This window comes from Amblyomma maculatum, chromosome 1, assembly GCF_055883805.1.
Source record: "Amblyomma maculatum isolate TAMU_Amacu chromosome 1, ASM5588380v1, whole genome shotgun sequence".
Lineage (NCBI taxonomy): Eukaryota > Metazoa > Arthropoda > Arachnida > Ixodida > Ixodidae > Amblyomma > Amblyomma maculatum.
Genome location: NC_139344.1, coordinates 160,993,449 through 161,012,550, shown reverse-complemented (window position 1 = coordinate 161,012,550; position 19,102 = coordinate 160,993,449). Strand labels below are relative to the sequence as shown.

Sequence of the window (19,102 nt, the reverse complement as noted above, 5' to 3'; positions counted from 1 at the left end):
GCATATTCTCATCTCCCTCGTCAAATCCGCACGCACGCGTACATATATAAAACAGTCATGAAGTTACACACGTAAAAGCACACAAACATAAACACCCATGCATGCGCAAACGAAAAGTAATATACAAACACGCACATATGCGCGCGTAAATTCACAACTGAGGTGGCGCGTATACGTTTGCAGACAGCGGTGCGGGGCTGCTAAAAACTTTCTGCACGAAAGTGCCGTACACGGCAAATCCATTAAAGGTCCGTTCTCCGCACTTCTTCCGCGGCCAATATGAGGGAGCTACCACAGAGCGGTATGATGGATACCGCCGCACGGAGGGCACGCCAGCCGGCCGTCGCGACCGGTAATTTGTCAAGAGCTGCACCGCAGGTGTTCGCACTTGTTCGCTCGTCGCGCATCCAAGACCACCTTGCGAGGACGCACGCCTGCGTAGACGCAACGCCCAGGAATGCGGAGCATCGCCTACGCAGCGGGTGCACTAAATGAACGCAGGACAGATGCACGCCAGCACTGTCAATGAGCGAGTCGTACGACTTGGAATGCGATTACACAGATGCCATCTCTCCGAGACATCCCTAACCCGTTGGCTCCACCTGTACTATAGTGGTTCGAGCTGCGCGTTGGAGCACGACCGCGATACGACCGTGATTCGTCGGTTTCTGGGACTCGTTCAGAGGTGCAGCGCAAGACAGAGCTGGAATGAAGTGTGTCGCGTGGTTGTCGTTATTTCGCAGTCAGTTGCTGCGCTTACATTAATTCGACTTTTCTTTGAGAGCGTAATAACCTCCAAGAAGAGAGTTGGGGACTTGTCACATTTTTCTTTTTTTAAAACTCGCACTTTCTCCTGATTAATCAACTCGACGCGTATGTTGTTGAGCTCGTGAATACATGTCAAAAGGCGCTCATCTATAGAGCGTGATGAACGTCGCATCTGGTTTGAGAACCCCACCCAGATATCTAAACCTCAATACGAGTTCTCAGAACAGGTAACACTTGTAAACTGTGCTTTTTGCAGCCACATATATTTAGTTTGTGAGCCAATAATGCAAGAAATGAAGAAACAAGAAGTAATTTTATTTGGGATAGAGTTCACTCCTTACGTGCCAAGGCAGATAATGCCATAAGTGTTTCAATCTCTTCGGTAGTTAACTGCAATGAGTATTAAACTGGACGAAGAAAAATGCGGATGTCGCAGATGTACGATAGGACCTAGCGCAGACTTCTAATTTTGATCTAGAGAGCTAGGCAGGGCTAATTTATAGCACTAGGGAACATATATCGCAGATCAGAAACCTAACCACCAGATGACGTCGTAGCGAACTAAAGATGAATGCTAGAAGAATTAAAACAAGAAGGCAAATATAACTAATATCGTAAAAAAAAAAAATAGTTGGCGATAAAGGAACCGAGAAATAAAAATAACAACCCACGTTTCGGGAAATACTGAACTAAGAAAAAAAAGAAAGCCTATGAAGTTGTAATGTCCATTTCCAACGTTCTGAAGAATAATTGAAAATCAGTGCTCTTTCTTTCTTTCTTTCTTTCTTTCTTTCTTTCTTTCTTTCTTTCTTTCTTTCTTTCTTTCTTTCTTTCTTTCTTTCTTTCTTTCTTTTTCGCGCCATTTGAAATCAACGGATTTGTCCTGACTCCTAAGGGTCTCTGAGCACAGAGGAATTATTGCAGAAAAAATTCCTCATTCATTTGAACGCGTCTTTTAAGCTTTAGCTTTGAAATAAATACGATATGACATTGATACCTGTTTGTTTTAGAACACTGCAGTTAGTTTACGTTTCATGTGATTGTATAGCGTGTCATAACTCAGTCATTTGTGCACCCCTGTTTTGAGCCCCTACTGCAAAAAAGATCAGCGCTTACACATCTACAGGGTGTCTCGGCAACATTAACCAAAATATTTACAAAGAAATGTGACACCTGATGGGGACGTGAAACTGAATCACTATTTTTGCTGTTCTCATAAAATAACATTTTTTTTTTTTTACTGAGTTATCTACAGTAAAATGGTAATTAATTGAGCCTACCTATATACAGAAACCTCCGGAGCCTGCAGATAATTCAAATTACTTTCTAGTCTTGCAAAAAAGAATTTCAGACCATGAGAGCAAACTTTATATGCTCACGCCATTACTTGCGTACATGCGATGCATAATTGAGGCCGCAACTTCAGCTGAAACGCCACGTTACAAGGCGACGAAACCATGTTCAGAAGACTGCAGAGGTAAGGGGTCTCCTTTAAAGGCCCACTGTCCACCCTCCGGTCGAAAATATTTTCTTCCCCGGTGACTGTGAGACTTCGCCCCTAGAACGCAAGGCCTCAAAATGTTTTTGAAAAGAGTAACTAATAACGCAGTTACAGCCACCGCAATCACCCGATTCTGTCATGCCTCTCTCCTTCCATTCCCTCGCAAAGGTTTTTCACTCTCCTGCCCGAGGTCGTCTAGCCTCCGCAAGACAAATTCCCCTTCCTCCTCCGCGTTTGGCGGGAGGTGGGGCGTGGCACTCCGCGGGCGCGGGCAAAAAAAAAAAAAAAAAGACGGCCGAGGCAGCGCGCGCCGTTGGATTCAGTCTGGCCGTGGCGAGGGAAAAGCGCGCAGCGAGCGGTAGACACCCATCCTTCTCCCGTCAGTCAGCGAGACGGACCAATGAACGTCGTTCGCGGTACGTACGTCATTATCGTGGCCCGTCGGGCCAGCGCAGGAAGCGGTGAAGCTGGCTTCCCAAAGGAGAGCATGAGAGAGCTTTGAATTGTATTTTCGATGCTTTGCGGCGCGCGTGTGACTAGCATTTTGCACAGACTATCTCCGGTACCTGATCGAAACACTGGGCGCCTTTGCTTAAAAGGGCCTTCCCTGGACAGTGGCCCTTTAAGGCGATTCCACGAAGGCCAGACGAGAGCGCGAATGAAGTTTGCGATTGTATTTGTCCATTGAAAAGACGCTGAGGACACCTGCGTTGCATCCATTTTCAGTTGAAACTCGATTCTGTATATCTTTCTCTGTATGTTGATGGTCAATTTGCAGCATTTATCGTCGAGATACTAGCCCTTGAAAATTTTTCCCACTGCTCACTTCTAATCAGTGAGGCGTGATCACTCACTGTGATCCCTGTATATAAGTTAAATGGCGGAGTAGCCTAGCCTTTGGGGTCGGCGTCGAAACAAACTGTCGGTGTATCGAAGTTTTCTTCCGAAAGTAGTTTTACGTAATTTTCATGTGCCTGTGTGACACCACGGTCATAGAGTTAACATACCAAATTTGTGTTGTGCTTATTTTTGTGAAGATTAATGCGGAGTCGTCCGACATCCACATCTTTGTTTCTGTTATATATAGCGCCACCGCTAGCGCTTTCCTGATTCGCATGAATATGCGAATTCTCAAAGATAGCGAACAATCCACAAACATTCGATTGGTTTCCGATCCAGTTCCTCCAATGTCCAAATAATTCTCATTCAGTTCGGGTTCGACTGAGTGTTTATCTACGATATTACTTTTTTTATTATTCAGCAATGCTAGCTTATCACTTTTTGATCCGGTATTGAAAAGTTCTAACATATTTTCACGTCCCTCTTTTTTTTACGTCATCAAAACTTCGTTTTCAGTGAAGTTTCGTCTTTATCGTCTTTATAGCTGGAGCGTGGTAATGTACTTTCTCCTAACACCGATGACGTCATTGGCAACATAGCACTGCATGAGCGGAGGCGCGGGCGTCTGTCTTCGGCAGCAGCTGTGAAGTGCGAGCTGACTTCACATTTTGCATTACGGTGTTCGTAATCGTCAGGTATTTTAATTTTTCTTAAAGAGCTTCATAAATTGACCTGCTTGTTCATGCTTTTCTGCCTTCAGTAAACGATTTCAAGAGCTGGTGTGCCTTTTTGGCGAAGTCGGAGGAATCGCCTAATTTTGAGCCCACCTACTTGTTCTTATGGGTCGTGACAACACAGTTCTCTGCAGGTTATGAGCGTGCAGCCGTCTTGCATCACGCGGAAGCCGGGGTTCACGACGTCGCCTCGAGGGCTTGGTGGATGAGTCCGGCAACGACTAGATCCAGTCTAAGCGTGACCAAGCTCGAAATGTTCAGGGGAATTCTGACTGTATGAGCTGCGCAATCGACAGTTTTATTATGCTTTTCTTAGACGTCGTTGTGCGCACAACGCCACAAAGAAGGCAACAACGTAACAGTCGCCATGGCTGCTTAAAGAAAGCGGGCATGGTAAACTATTGCCCGAGGTGTGCCTCCACTCCAGAAAAGGCGGAACTCTTTTCATCGATTCAACAAAACCAGTCTCTCACAGCAAAGGGCCACTTCTGTTCGTATAGCCGAGAGGCGCCCTGCGCTTCGTTTTGAATTTCACGAAGAGACGAAAAGAAGTGGCGTGGACATCCCGTATGGTAACGCGGTAATATGAAAAAACAAAAGCAAACAAATATTATACTATGCGTATACATTTTATGCAATCTTGTGCCCCCCCCCCCCCCCCTTTTTTTTTTAAAGAGAGAAAATAATGCGCATAAGGAGTTTTCTTGCTACCAGAAAGCGGCACGAGAAACGTGAGAAGGGAAACAATCGTCTTTCTTGAGCCAAGGCTTGTTTTTATACAAGTGCGCTTCTTGCTTAAACAGTCTACAATTTTGTGATCTAGGGTTGCGCCGAAACTATTTTTCGCGATGAGATAAACACAGCCATTTTTGTAACAGCTACCAAACAAATCCCAGTGAGCGCACTCCTATGATCCCATTTACTCTGCACATTCCTTCATCTAATGGGTAGATTCGATCTGCTGACAAATCCCCAAATAACGGCGAAAGGTGCGCAAAACTTCATGCGGTGGAACGAGTAATCCTATATTCAAGATTATTTTTGGATTGAACAAAATCAGAGCGGAAACAGTATAAAGTCCTACGAATATAGCATTTGTTGAAGCTTTGGGGCTGCGATAATAAGGGAGAAAAATAGATGAGTGAATAATACTTCGCTTCTTATGAATGGGGCCAAATGGAAAGCTTTACAAATAAAGGTAAGACAACAGGGAAGAGATGTGTCGAGTTACTCATTTGTATGCAGTTTTGCCTTCTCCTACTACAAGGAAGTTGCTTCTATCACCAGGAACTGACGTCGAATACAGAAGAGATTAACTGATGCCCGAGCAAGGACCTCACGTTATCATATTTCTATGCAGTGTCACTTGTATAATCAAGGCTAGTAGTCATAAAAACGATAACCTAAATAAATCAATTGATCATTTGATTCTGCGATAGAAAAGTTGCTGCAATATAATCAGCTTAGTGGTAGCTGAAAACTGTGTTTCATGGATTGCTGAACCGTAGGACACGGGGTCGCATCCCGGCCGAGGCGGCCGCTTTTCTATGAGGCGGTCACAGGCGAGGTGCCCGTGTGATGTGCGATGTCAATGCGCGTTAAAGGACCCCAGGTGGTCAAAATTTCCTGGTCCCACAGCTAAGACATCTCTCATAGCCTGAGTCGCTTTGGGACGTTAAACCATATAAGCAAACCGGATAACTACCTTTCATGTCGTCCCCTGCAACACGACACACATCTATCGCTTCGGCGTTTCTCCAAAACGACACAAACTGAACCTATCGTCTTGTAAGCTTTTATGGAACTAGTTAATGCTACTCTCATTGGATCGGCGTTGGTGCTGGCCAGTCTCACGCTATGTGAGCTTTACAGTTCGCCTGCGTGACTTTGAGATTTCCCGGTTTGTTTAAGACGCTCCAACTCTGCACTTATAATAGACTTTGGAAGCAGAAGACGACGAGCTACTTCGCCTCCTTTTCCACACGTGCCGATTACACTGTTTTCGTGTCCCAGTATACGCACCGTGCATATGGGTTTGCCGACGCCCAGTAAAAAATAACAATAAAATCATGTCCAAATACGAGAAAATATTTCGTAGTTCTGTCTTAATGTTACACTTTTCTGTAGTTCTGTAGTGCTTTTTTGTCGTTCTGTAATTCTGTTGTACGCTTCTGATGTAACAACACAAAATTCTGATGTTACTAAAGAAATTTCTGTTGGGCGCAAGAGGGTCGCTGTCGAAACCCGCACGGAAATAATGTTGTGACGACAAACCTTTCTCTGTAGTTTTTCCGACAGGGCGTACATACCTGCTTGAAGTCGAGGATGGCTTCGGTGAAGAACTTGAGGCCCATGACCTCCTCGTCCTCGCGTCCGTAGCGGAAGGTGAGCAGCACCATGGCATAGACGCGTCGATCCTTGAGGTAGGTCGGGTCCACCAGCACCACGCCATCAATGGCGCTCACACTGTTCTGGCTGGACGCGTGCACGAACTCTCGCGTACTCAGGTACAGCGTCAGCCGGCTGTTGGGGCTCTGCTTCTTGTACACCCTGCGGGAGAAAACGTGCGCACTCAGCTTTTAAGCCCGACCGGTTGATGCGCGGAAGTTAGTCGATAGTCGAAAAGTTGTTTTTTCAAAATGAGCTGGAGGCTTTCCTGCCAAAAAACTGTCTGTGTAGCTTAACTGAGTCCAGGAAACCATTGCATGATTTGCTCACAAGTACAAAAAATGTACCGGATGAAAGAGCACTGAAAAAGGACTGAGGGGGAGCCTCTGTTCTCAAGACGAGCCAACGTTTCGACAAGTGGACTTGTCGCCCAGAGAAGACGAGTCTACTTGTCAAAACGTTGGCTCAGCTTGCGGACTGAGGCTTTCCCTCATGTCTTGTTCAGTGCTCTTTCATATTGTGTAGCCATCATCTTTATCTCATTCTACCCTGGATCAAAAAATATATAGGGTGATTTAAAACTGTTTAAAAGCAGGTATTTGAAAAACTGCGAGAGATACGTCTGTGCAATTTATGCAAGTGGGATTTAAAGCAAGGCCGCCCAGGTAGCACACAATACGTGGCTCACCTGGGGCCCACGAATAATATCTCAATTTGGGTGTGGAATTAAACCCTTTGCCGAATGGAAACTGTACGCACCAGAGAAAACGACACAACCCGTGAGCATGATCCAAAACGTGAGTCCTATTATTCTCGTTATTCTAGTTTGAAATGAAAAATAAACGGGCAACCAGTTTATATACCGTAGGATACAAATAAAAAAAATACAGCAGTTGCTGAATATGGTATGCCACTTGTGCATCCGTGAGCTGAAATGTAAACGAAATCCGATTGCGAAATTTGACTACGCCAGAAAAACGAGGGGCAACAAACTTCCTGAGCTTGTAATCTTGCCCTATACTTAGCTTTTTATTTAGGTAAACAGTAGAGCTTTAACAGTGTACTATTTTCGGTCATGGAGGAATTGTGCGTGGCGGTTACTGCAGACTTAAGTTGCATCCTACTATAGATATAATGGCATAATAAAGGTAATCGGCGCCTCTGGACTATTTTTTTTTCTTTCAACAAATGTTATGGGCATATGCATCGACACAAAGGAATGAGCCGTAGTTTCGCAAAACACCCAATCGTGAGTTTCTAAAAATAAAAATAAAAATGCATATCCCAAGGAATGCAAAACGTCTTCTTGGTCATTTTCTAAAGGTGCAACTTTGGAGCCCTGCAGCGTGGACACTGAATTGTTGTACACTTCAGTAAAACAGCGAGTTGAGCGAGTTGGTACATAATTAAAAAAAAAAAAAAACAGCGCAACAACGGAGACAAGAGAGAAGAAAGAATACGGGACCAGCGCTCACTAGCCACTGAAGATTTTATTGAAAAGAACACAAATATATACTCCATTCACAACCAAGAGCACGCATGAGCAGAGCTAACAGCACCGATTCCTGATAACTTTGAACTTAACAATCAAGATACCGCAGTTCACAGTCATGAACGAGAACAAAAGAGGTGCTAACGCATGTGTCGTGGTTTTTGTGATTGTGAAATGCCTAGCTGGTTTCCCTGGTTAGTTTATCACGGTGCTTGTACAGAATCCTGGTATCTTTAAACTGCGGACTACATGGTTCTGCGTTATAATTAGGAGGGTTATGGCGGCACTCCATGTAGTGCAAGGCCAAGTTAGAGGAAGGGGTTCCACAACACTTCTTTCTAATAAAAAAATATGCAACTTCGTAAAAGTAAATGTCTTTTACGAAGATTTTTTTTCTTTAAATACTCAATTTTGAAAGTAACGAGATAGTACAGTTTTGTTTAGCACACGTATGTCGTCACTCAGAAGTAAGAAATGATTTATATTGTCCCACCACAATTAGGATACTGCAAAGACTTCAGGAAACGATGGTGACATAGTGCATATGCAGTACAGTTGGTGCGAAGCTTTGCAAGGATCCGACTTGTCACTGCTCATTAGGGAAATGCTTTCTCACTATCATTTTCCGAAGTTGAGGTTCGAGTGCACGGAAAACAAATTTGTGCGCATCCTCTCGACAAGCTCCCTCCACACGCCCATACAAAGAAAGGGAGGATTCGGAGTAACCAACTTGCAACTGACGTCGGCGGATCTTTGTCACAAAGACGTTGTCACCATTTATACTTTTTCGGATGCTTAGCACACGCTGAAACAGAGAACTTACACCAATTGTTTTAGTGCGCAGTAAGGTGACACCGGGCTGAAAGGTGAAATTGGAAATTTTGTCTTTTTTTTTTGTTTCATCGGGGAGGAAGCAGCCGAAAAAAGTTTTTTTTTTTTCCTTCAGTTTTTCAAGTTTCTTATATCACAAACGTGCATCTAACGTGCGGCCGAAACAAACGCAGTCTCGGCAGTACGCAGCTAGTTAAAAGAAATTAAAAAATAAAATGTTATATTTCTTTAGAAAAGCAGCCTCGGGCCTTCCCTTCATCTCTTGGTCCTCTTCAAAGAGTAGTTTGAGGAGAAAGTTCACATTTATACCAATATAACTTCTGTGAATGATGGTACTCCCATTCACTTCGGAATGATAATGAAATACGTGAGCTACAGCACATTTAATCTCAAGAGATGGAATGGTGATTTCAGCTAATGGGGTGTCAAAAATGCTCGCGACGGTATTGGTGGGCTCGTAAGACGTCACGCAATGCGGCACAACTTGTGAAAATCTGCATGTAAGGCTATACAGGTTGCCAGCGGCTTCGCAGCGCACTTGACACAATGACTGAGGAATGGTAGCATTCTGCACTGCCCGCAGAATGAGCTTGTTGCACACTTCCACGAAAATAGGAAAGAAGAGTGGAAAACGGAAAACAAATTGCCTGTAGTCAAGGGAAGGTCCGTATGTAGCAGCATGTTTGATAAAAGAAAGGAAATGCCTCCAGCAGTGTCTCCAGCGCTGATTCAGAGTTGAACATATAGTGATGTAGCTGTGGATCCGCTCTGGCCAATAAGCTGCTCACATACCGACATAAACGACTACCTTCTGCGTCTTGCTGAGATGTTAATGAATTGTAGTCTGGACACAGAGTAGCTTCAAAGTTGTTCATTTTCTCAAGCCTTATATTCATCCTTATTAAAATGTTTCTTTCAGGATGCAATATAATTTCTCTGTACACACTTCCCAGTATAACCATACAACCTCATGGCAACAAATCCACATTCGAAAATCTAGCCTCAAAAACATCTTTATATATTTTTATTACCAGATAAATTATATATTTTTTAACAAGTTTATTCCGTTAAAATGTATCTCACGATGACAAAATGAAGGCGTGCAGAAAAGATTATACCGTCATTATTCACTTCTTGAGGAATTGCGCGAAATAGCAATTAATTTTTATCTAAGCTGTTTCGATTAGCTTTAGCCAGCTAGAAAAGGATTTGGAATAACGGAGACAGTTTTGAAAATTGCGCTAGGTAGAATATAACTCCATACATTTGGTATTAAATTAGATTTATGAAGGTTTCTCACTCTCGGAGGCGTAGCCCAAGGACTTTCGAAGAATAATAGAAAAATATCTCCATTTGGTATTAATTTTTACTCATTTTAATGAATGTGATTCAGCAAGCTTTGTGACTTTACGAAGTTTTGAAAACTGGCCGGTTAGGTTCACATAAAAGTGAAAGATGATTTTAAATATACAAATAAAATTTGTCCTTTTTTATGTTTCCGTTTTCGTATATTTTGAAGCGCTGTTGAAGAAATTTGCTGATTTAAAAATGTAAATTTTGCTTAAAATTAAGAAAATAAATCTCATATTACTGAGAAAAAGATTCAGGGGCAAGGCATAAATGCATCTTGCCAAAAAATAGGACTGAACATTGATTTTTTTTTTTTTTTTGCAGTGCATAGCTTCTTAAGCGAAGTTTGCCATTTCGTCCCAAAACATTGCAGCAGTAAGAAAACTATCAAAGTTTTTTCTAATAAGTTGTATAAACTGAGTGAGGAAACACTGCTGTGCGAAAAAAAAAAAATATTGTGCATGCGGCAGGGCTCCAAAATTGTAACTTTACGGAATGGTTAAGCCAATGTTTTTCACCGCTTATGATCCATGTGTTTTTTTGGGAAAGCTGCAGTGTATCCTGTATATTTAATGTTCATTCCTTTATGTCGATGCATTTATTCATCACATATAAAATATATTGTAAACAAAAAAATGGTCATGAGACCTCGATCGCCGTCCTTTTCTGAACCCCCTACTTGACACATATTTCGTTGGCCGCGCACAACACAGTGGTCGACCCACCGGTAGTACCCACAATGTGCCGGTGCCCGCCGGGGGCATAGAACTGCATGCGCATTAAAATGCCGGTAAATTGTTTAATAAATCGATCTCGCTAACGAAAATTACTGCCTATCATTTCTCTTGCACGCTTGCTCTAGTGGCCGCTTTCGCAGACGGGTGGCGGATAGCGCGAGAAAAAAAAAAAATTGGCTGTGGCTTAGCTTGGTTAAGCCTGGTGATTGCGAAGCAATACGTGGTACTTCTATTGTACCGCTTGTGGTGATGCTTGGCTGTGCTATATTCACCATGGTGATGCTCTGGTTATGTTTGCTGTTATGGCTATGGTGACGCTTGACTGTACTATGTTTAGCTATGGTTTTACATAGCTAAACACACACAGACAGAATGACAATGCACACATGTTTCTCGTTTCATCTTTTATTCAAACCTGTATATACACTCCGGTGCTCCGTAAAGAAATGGCTTTTTTTCGCTGTTCATTGTTCTTCTCTCGATACATACGTTCCTTCTCTAGTCACTGTTGTCGCTCTTCCGGTGTTTCTTGGGCACGTCGTTGTCGTCTGCTAGCGTTCCATCGCTCCGAACTGGTAGTGCTGCTAGTAGATGCGCGTTCCAAACTATCGGACAAATTCGTACCTTCCTCTCCTGCTTCTGTCGTCGATTCTGCTACCGAAGACATTGACCGCCTTTTCCGCCTAGCTGCTGCTTGCGCTCGTCGCTTGGAAAGCCGTTCTTCTCGCTCTTCGTCTGTCTCTGTGGCTCGCTTTTGCTTCCACTTTGCAGCCTGCCTAAGCGCTTTGACTGTAGGCGGCAGAGGAGCGGAGTCAGGCCGTAACTGCCACCGCGCAAGGCGACGGTGAGCCCCCGGCTCTTACACAGATGGTATGACGTCACGCAGCGCGCAGCGCCACTAGTGAGAGGAACGGAGTCAGGCCGTAACTGCCACCGCGCAAGGCGTCGGCGCGAATGAGCCCCCACTGTTATACAGATGGTATGACGTCACATAGCCAGGTCACGTTAAAGGTCAAGCGTGGCTGCCACCGCCGCGCCTTTTGACGGGATGAGGTGGCAGCTAAAGTAGTATTGCTTCGCAGTAAAAACTTCCGGTGAGTGACTTCGGGCGACCTCTTAAACGCGCTTCGCAGCGAAATTTTAAACTAGCGAACCATTCGCAGTATGGTTTGTGCTTACCTGGATAGTAGCCGTAATACTCGTGAGCATGGAAGGGATAGAAGGCGCGCAAAATTCGACCTCCATTTGCAGCCACTGTTGGTTCTGCAGTTGTTTTGTTACACTACAGCGTTCTAGAGATTCTAGAGGACTATAGTTAACGTCTATTGGATGTACATGCGCCGTCAAGCGAGCGAACGAGGAAAAATGTGGAAGTAGATATGAACGGCAGGTAAAGCCGCGTTCAGACTACGTGCGCAATGCACGTATCGTTCGTAAGGATCGTAAGCGTAAGCGCAAAAAACGTAATGTGTCTGTTCAGACTGCTGTCGCATTGAGCGTAAGATGCGCAACGTCCGCACCGAGCGTGGGCGTAAATGTCGGAGGACTCGCGACTTTTACGACTAGCACAGATGCGTCTGTTACGCGCGACCAATGCGCACAGCCGTTTCGGTTTTCCCTTTCCGGTCACGGGGCTTCCGGTCCTCCCAGATTTCGCGCGCAAACCACTAGTAGGCGACATCATCCAACGCTCCTACTGTGCTGCAGTGTCTCGGCTCGCCGGTGTTATTGGTGTTGTGTCGGTGATTGTGTCTGTCCGCAGCTTGATCATGTGCAGTGCGGAATCTTCGTTGTGGAATTATCAGCCTCTCATAAAAAAAGTTCGGCAGATACCGGCTCTCTACTACGAGTAGCTGAAATAGCACATAGAGAAGTGCAAAACCATGCCAGCAAATGTTTCCTCTAGTTTAGAAAAGTGAGGTTATGGAGGCAGGGGATGCCCGCTTCATCCCCGTGCATTTTCGCATCCCATCGGCTCCGTTGACAAGTGAGGAAACAGATGGCCTGCAGCGAAAGGCCGATGCGGGGCGGCGTTGCGGTCGGGCCGCAAAACGGAGCTGGCGCGGACTCGTCGAAGTTTGAAATAAGCTCACCGTAAAGGAGAAAAAGAAAACAGCATTTTCTGAAGAGAGACGAGGTTCCGCGGACGTTTCCGTGCCTGCCGCGCGCCCCGGCTCATTGTTTGGAGTCAGTAGTACGGCCTTTGAGTCACCGCCCCGGCCCGTCTCCAAGATCGCTCCGGGGCACTGGTAAAATCGCAAGCAGGGATGCAGGCGGATCATACTTCTGTTTTGGTGCGAGAGAGTGCGATCACGGGACACCGAGCAAGAATGCGCAGTACGTCGACAATGAGAGCGGGCGCGTGAAGAAATGTGCGAAGGAGTGAGCGATGCGTCAGCATGGTGAGCGGACATTTGAAAACTGTGTGCGAAACGATGAAGTGTATTTGTAATCGAGTGGTTAATGGCTAATACACCCATTGTTCTTTTTTGTTTTTCATTTGTGTGTCCAGTATTTCCTTTCACATCTCATTTTGAGCTTGAAGAGCCCAGACATCCGCTATCAGCCACTCGCTAACCGGCGCCATGTTGAGAGCGGCGATTGGCCGGTCGTAAAGAACGCATCTCACCGAACGGCCCAGTGTGAACATGCGTGGTCGCAAACTCCGTAAACTGGAGTTCCAGCCGCTATGCGCACTGCGATAGATACGATACTTACGACGAATGAGCACGTAGTCTGAAAGCGGCTTAATGCTTCCCTTATCCCTTATTTTCCCCTTATCGCGAACGTGAAAATCAACGGCTTTCCAGAATCTGGAAATTACGGCACATAATGTTGAGAGTATGTTTGAGAAAAATTTGACTTTTTTAGCTACTACTGCTTCTGCGCATTTTTTTTTTTTTTTTTTTTTGCTGCTGCTGGATTCATAACGTAACTTTTACTACACCACTGTTACCGCATATTTTATTATTACAAATCTGAAAAGTGCCGCCCCGCCGAGAACGGCTGGACACTTTTGCGCACTGTTGTGTATTGGGGGATACATGCATATAGTAAATGCCACTATAGCGCTATTTTATTTCGCATTCAGAATTCTGGGTGCGGAAGAACGTGCGTTGGCTATTCGAGATTATTACGTCGGTAGCCATTATTTAACAAAAAAAAAAAACAAAGAATGCTTTGATCAGGGCGAAGCTAGTCTTGATGTACACAGTATATATTGTCAAAGATATTAAACTACTTACGTATGTATTTCCAAAATAAAAACAATCAAGAATAAGAAGACTGCTTATTTTAATTTGTAACTGGCGTGCAGAGTGCACCGCACAGCTTAACCTGCTTTTGACAAGACATTCTTTCGGGTATAAGGCATGTCGAATACGCCCAAACGAAGTTCAGGGATGAGAGGCAGAGGAGCGAAAGGAAGAGACATGGTAGCGCATATGATCCGGAAACCTGGCCCCGGTGTTTACTTGTCAAAGAAAATGTGAAAAAGAGACATCAGAGCTGGAGAACGAGAAAAAAAAATCTAGGAATCAAGGAGAATCAGAGCCATCTCAACACGCGCGGTACAAAAACATTCCTGATGTCTAAACACGTCCTTGCTCGTTCCACTGCTTATTTTTCTGCCCGGACCAGCCTTCTCTGCGCGTGCTCTAGTTCCTACTCGGTCTTCGTTCGGCGTCGACTCTCAATTACGCTTGTCTCGCAGCAGCCGCCAACAATGGTTGTCCGCCTTGGCGTGCAGGGGGCGAGGGGAGCAGCCGCAGCCACTCGAGTCGAAGTGCGCGCATCGAAGTTCGCGCACGTTTTCTTTGTGTCGCAGTCTGAGGGCGTTGGTCTTAGCTGCTGCGGCTTGGTTTGCTGCCGCCAGCCTCCCAGTCCAATTTCGTTCTGTGCCTACTTTTTACCTTCTTCGCTCATGCGAAAAAGAAAAAAAAAAGAGAAGTATTCGGGGCTTACCACGCGTGAGCGTGCACGTGTGTCGAGAATTAGGACTAACCACTTCGCGGGACAGCCTCAGAACCTGCCTGAGGCTGTCTCTCCAAAGAAACAAGGGACAAGCAGTCAAAACACCGCGATCAGGATCAGAGTGTGGTATTTTGACAATTACTGCCTGCCCTCCAGTCCTTTGAGCGGCCCTAAGCTTCCGGCAGCGGGACAACTTTAACAGCAAAAGCGGTCTTGTTTCTCAAAGGTCCTCACAAGCAACTCTAGGAGCCCATTAAAGAAAAGTCGCTTCCATAAACATAAAGAAAGTTAAAATATACTTCTGCACTTATCTGGGACTTGGGGTTCTGCAGGTTAAAAACATGGCCTAGCAACACCGGATATCCGAGTTTTTTTTTTCTTATTTTCTATGAAGATGGCTTTAGAACCTCTAATGCCTCCTAAGACGGAAGTGAGGTGTCAGGTTTGCTGATGAGCACGTGGATGAACAAATTTTAAAACAAAAGCATGATATTCTCATTTAGCGTTCCGGGCCCCTGTTCCTCCGCAGCGAGTTGTATCACGTTGTTTAAAAGTAGAAAATGTAAATCAGCGCGCGCGCAAGAAAAAAAAAAAAGACATGATGAATATATCTATGCCACGTATCGTAAAGTTGCGTACATTCATTAGTTACACAGCCTCAAAGCATTAATCCTAAATGTATATATCATAAAAAAGCTAGCCCTTCAAAAAACAAAAAAAAAAGAAAAAAAAAAAACATGAATATATTGCCGCGAACTGTTTAAATCTTTATTTGTTCTGGATCGACAGCTGCTGGCTTGCGGCCTTATCATTGTCATTCTAGCGATCTTATCGATTCTGTATTCCCTGTTTGTTCATGCTTGTTGTCGCGAGACGATGCGTTGTCAATTTCATTGTCGCGAAAGATGAATCGGGACGTATCTCGAACATTCCAGCCGCTCGAGTGTGTTTCTACAATGTTTCAAGTCATGCTAGTACCGTTTGAGGCTTTATCAAGATCTTTCCTCGCCGCCCTTAAATTGAGCGCTGACAAGTGTAATGGGCATTCTTTGTTCGACGATCGACGAGCACGTTTGTTCTTTCTGCTGTCGCTATCGAGCTACCGCCTGCCCGTCAGCCAGCTTGTCCTGGGCCCGTGCCATTCGCCGCCGGGTACCGGGAGCGGCCAGCGATGGGCACTCGAGTCCCCCAAACTGCCCCACCGACGCCTCCCAAGGCGCACTGTTTCTTCATAGTGGCTCCGGAACGAGCTTCGAGTCACGACGTCGTCATTGACGCCGTCGAGAAAGTAACTGGTGCTGACGGTATCTGCAGCACCTCGGCGGCTTCAAGTACCTCGTGTGCGTGTGGTCCTCAGCACACGCCACGAAGTTTTCTGCATCAGGAGCTGTACACCTCGGGAATCAACGTGTGCCGGTAGAACCTGTGGGCCCACCGGTTGTCTTCGTCACAGTCTATCGACTGCACCCTTACGTGTCCGACGATGTCCTGATTGCAGCTCTGGCGCCATACGGAAACCCCGTGGTGTTCAACATGTGCATTTTAAGGACAACCCAAGCAAGTTCACGGGCACAAGGGTGGTTCGGTTAGAAATGCTCACCCCGGTACTGAACTTCATGACTATCCAAGGCCACAAAGTTATGCTCGAGTACCGTGGTATGAAGCGGGTTTGCGCGAAGTGCAATTTGGTGGGCCACATGGCGGCGGCTTGCAAGACACCGAGATGTGAGTGCTGCGCCGTCTTCGGACACATGACTGAGGGCTGCACAGCGCCATGCCAACGATGCGGTGGGCGACATGCTACCGTCGACTACACCCAGCGCAGGACATATTTAGCGGCGGTACAAGAACTACGAGCGGTTCGGGACGAACGCACCCTTATAAATGAGCCCAGCAGCGTTTACCTAGCTGACGCCACCCGGGCACTACAGAGAGCCGAAACACCCAGTATTACATGCTACAACCCACCAGTGGTTCCTGAAATCAACGAACCGGCGAAAGATTCACCCCCGGAAAAGCTGGCGGCGGCGTCAGCCTCCGAGCGCGCATCACAAGCCGAAGCAAAAGAGCAGCGACAAGAAAAGTCCTTGCAAGTTTTGCCGGCGCGAATGGGCGAGGCACGCACCGATGAAAGCATCGCAATTAGCACCGGCAACGATCCGATACAGGGTGAAATAACTGATAACGTTTCACGCTCTTCAGATTTCATGGTTGCTTCGCCGGCTGAATCTGCAGCTGCGGAAAACGGGTCAACGAGTCCTGCGAGCATACCGACTCCGGGAAAGAGGGCGGATCAGGTGGATAGCGAAGACTCTTGTCCAAACTCGCCAAGCAGCGCGTCCTACGGCACAGGGTCTCCCGAGACGGACAGTCCATCCTCCTCAGTGTTCACGGACAGCCAGCCTACTTGCAGCCAACGCCAGCGGCCGTACCCTTCATCAGCAAGTGATATTGATGCGTCTAGGACATTTCGGACTCCAAAAAAAAAAAAAAAAATAGCTCGTGTAAACTCGCCCGAGCGGGTCACTGCTGAGGGTGATTTCTCCGACGAGATGTACTTTTAAATTTCTGGTGGGCAAGATGGCTACGCTCATCCTTCTTAAATTCATGTTCCTTAACATAATCACGCTGAACGTTCAAGGTTTTCGGAACCCGGACAAACAGCGTGAGGTTGTTCACTTTGCACGATCCCAGAAGATTGACTTACTTTTCCTACAGGAGTGTAATTTGCGTAACCAACGTGAAGTGCATAGGTTTAATGACCGATTTTCTGTTAGAAGTTTCTTTTCATTCAGTTACTCCCAATGTCGTGGTGTGGGGGTGGTCATTTTCAGGCGCAGTCTGCTGCATGGTAGTCATTGTGTCTTCGATACAGAGAGCAGAGTCATCGCGTTGGATTTTTTCTACGGCCAGCGGAAGATTCGTGTCATTAACCTGTACGCGCCTGTGGACCATTCACAATCGAACGACTTCTACGCTTCTCCTTCACCTTTTCTTTTGGAGAGTCCCTCATTCTTGCTTATCGGAGATTTTAATTGTGTTCTGGACCTGGACAGAGACATACGCTCACTAAGAGAAGTACGACGGAGAGTGACGCACGCTGTAGAGTTGCAGCGCATTCTATCACAGTTTGACTTGCATGACGCGTGGTGTCATTTACATGGAGATTCTTTTGGCTTTACTCGGAAAGGCAGGCTAAGTTGCAGCAGACTTGATCGGGTCTATGTTCCTGGTGAGCTTTTGACTGCAGTGGTCCAATGTCGCCGCCGCCGCCGGCGGCGGTGATGCAAGCATTGCGAAATCAGGGGGTAGACGAGCCGTACGTGAAAGTGCTGGAATATATATACAGTGGCTGCACAGCAACCATAGTTCTGCATAAAGTAACAAAATTCCCATAAAGAAAGGTGTTAGGCAAGGAGACACAATCTCCCCAGTACTATTCACAGCTTGCTTAGAGGAAGTATTCAGAGACTTGGTGGGAGTAGTTAGGGATAAGGGTAGATGGAGAATACCTCAGTAACATGCGATTTGCTGATGACATTGCCTTGCTAAGCAACTCGGGAGATGAACTACAAATAATGATTGATGACCTAGACAGGAAAAGTAGAAAGGTAGGCTTGAAAATCAATATGCAGAAGACCAAGGTAATGTTCAACAGCCTCGGGAAGGATCAGAAGTTTACATTAGGTAGCGAAGTACTGGAAGTAGTAGGCGAATATCTCTACTTAGGACAGGTAGTAACCGCATATCCGGACCATGAAAAGAAAATAAGAATAAGATAGGGATGGAGCGCATTTGGCAAGCACTCGCAGATTATGTCTAGCAGCTTACCGGTATCGCTAAAGAGGAAAGTATATAACAGTTGCATCTTACCTGTACTCACCTATGGCGCTGAAACGTGGAGACTAACCAAGAGAGTTCTACTTCAGTTGAGGACAACCCAGAGGACTATGGAACGAAAAATGGTAGGGGTAACATTAAGAGATAGGAAGCGTGCAGAGTGGGTCAGAGAAATAACTCAAGTTACCGACATTCTAGTGAAAATTAGGAAGAAGAAATGGACATGGGCAGGACATGTAGTGCGAAGAGAGGATAACCGATGGTCGTTTAGGGTAATAAACTAGATTCCGAGGGAAGGAAAGCGTAGCAGGGGGCGGCAGAAAGTTAGGTGGGCGGATGAGATTAAGAAGTTCGCAGGGGTCAAGTGGATGCGGCTAGCACAGAACCGGGTCAAGTGGAGAAATATGGGAGAGGCCTTCGCCCTGCAGTGGGTATAGTCAGGCTGCTGCTGATGATGATGATGGTCCAACGTCGCGTACTACACATTCCAGCAGATGCCGGTTAAGTTTCAGACCACCGCCCAGTTTCTGTGGCGCTTTACCTACGCGGTCGACCGGGAGAACGAAGCGTCTTGATGTGTCAGTTCTGCGAGATCTGGAGCACATGAGGTTAGAGACGCGATCACGGCGTCGCTGGCAAAACCTGGACT

At 45.8% G+C, this 19,102-nt stretch overlaps 1 protein-coding gene across 1 annotated transcript in view; it reads right to left on the bottom strand.

Moving 5' to 3' along the window:
- LOC146204752 (phosrestin-2-like) overlaps positions 1-19,102 on the bottom strand; it is a 356,983-nt gene that overhangs the window by 69,636 nt on the left and 268,245 nt on the right. The window contains exon 3 of the mRNA XM_084589457.1: positions 6,153-6,393. Coding sequence (XP_084445583.1) covers positions 6,153-6,393 — 241 coding nt within the window. The remainder of the gene's footprint in view (positions 1-6,152; positions 6,394-19,102) is intronic.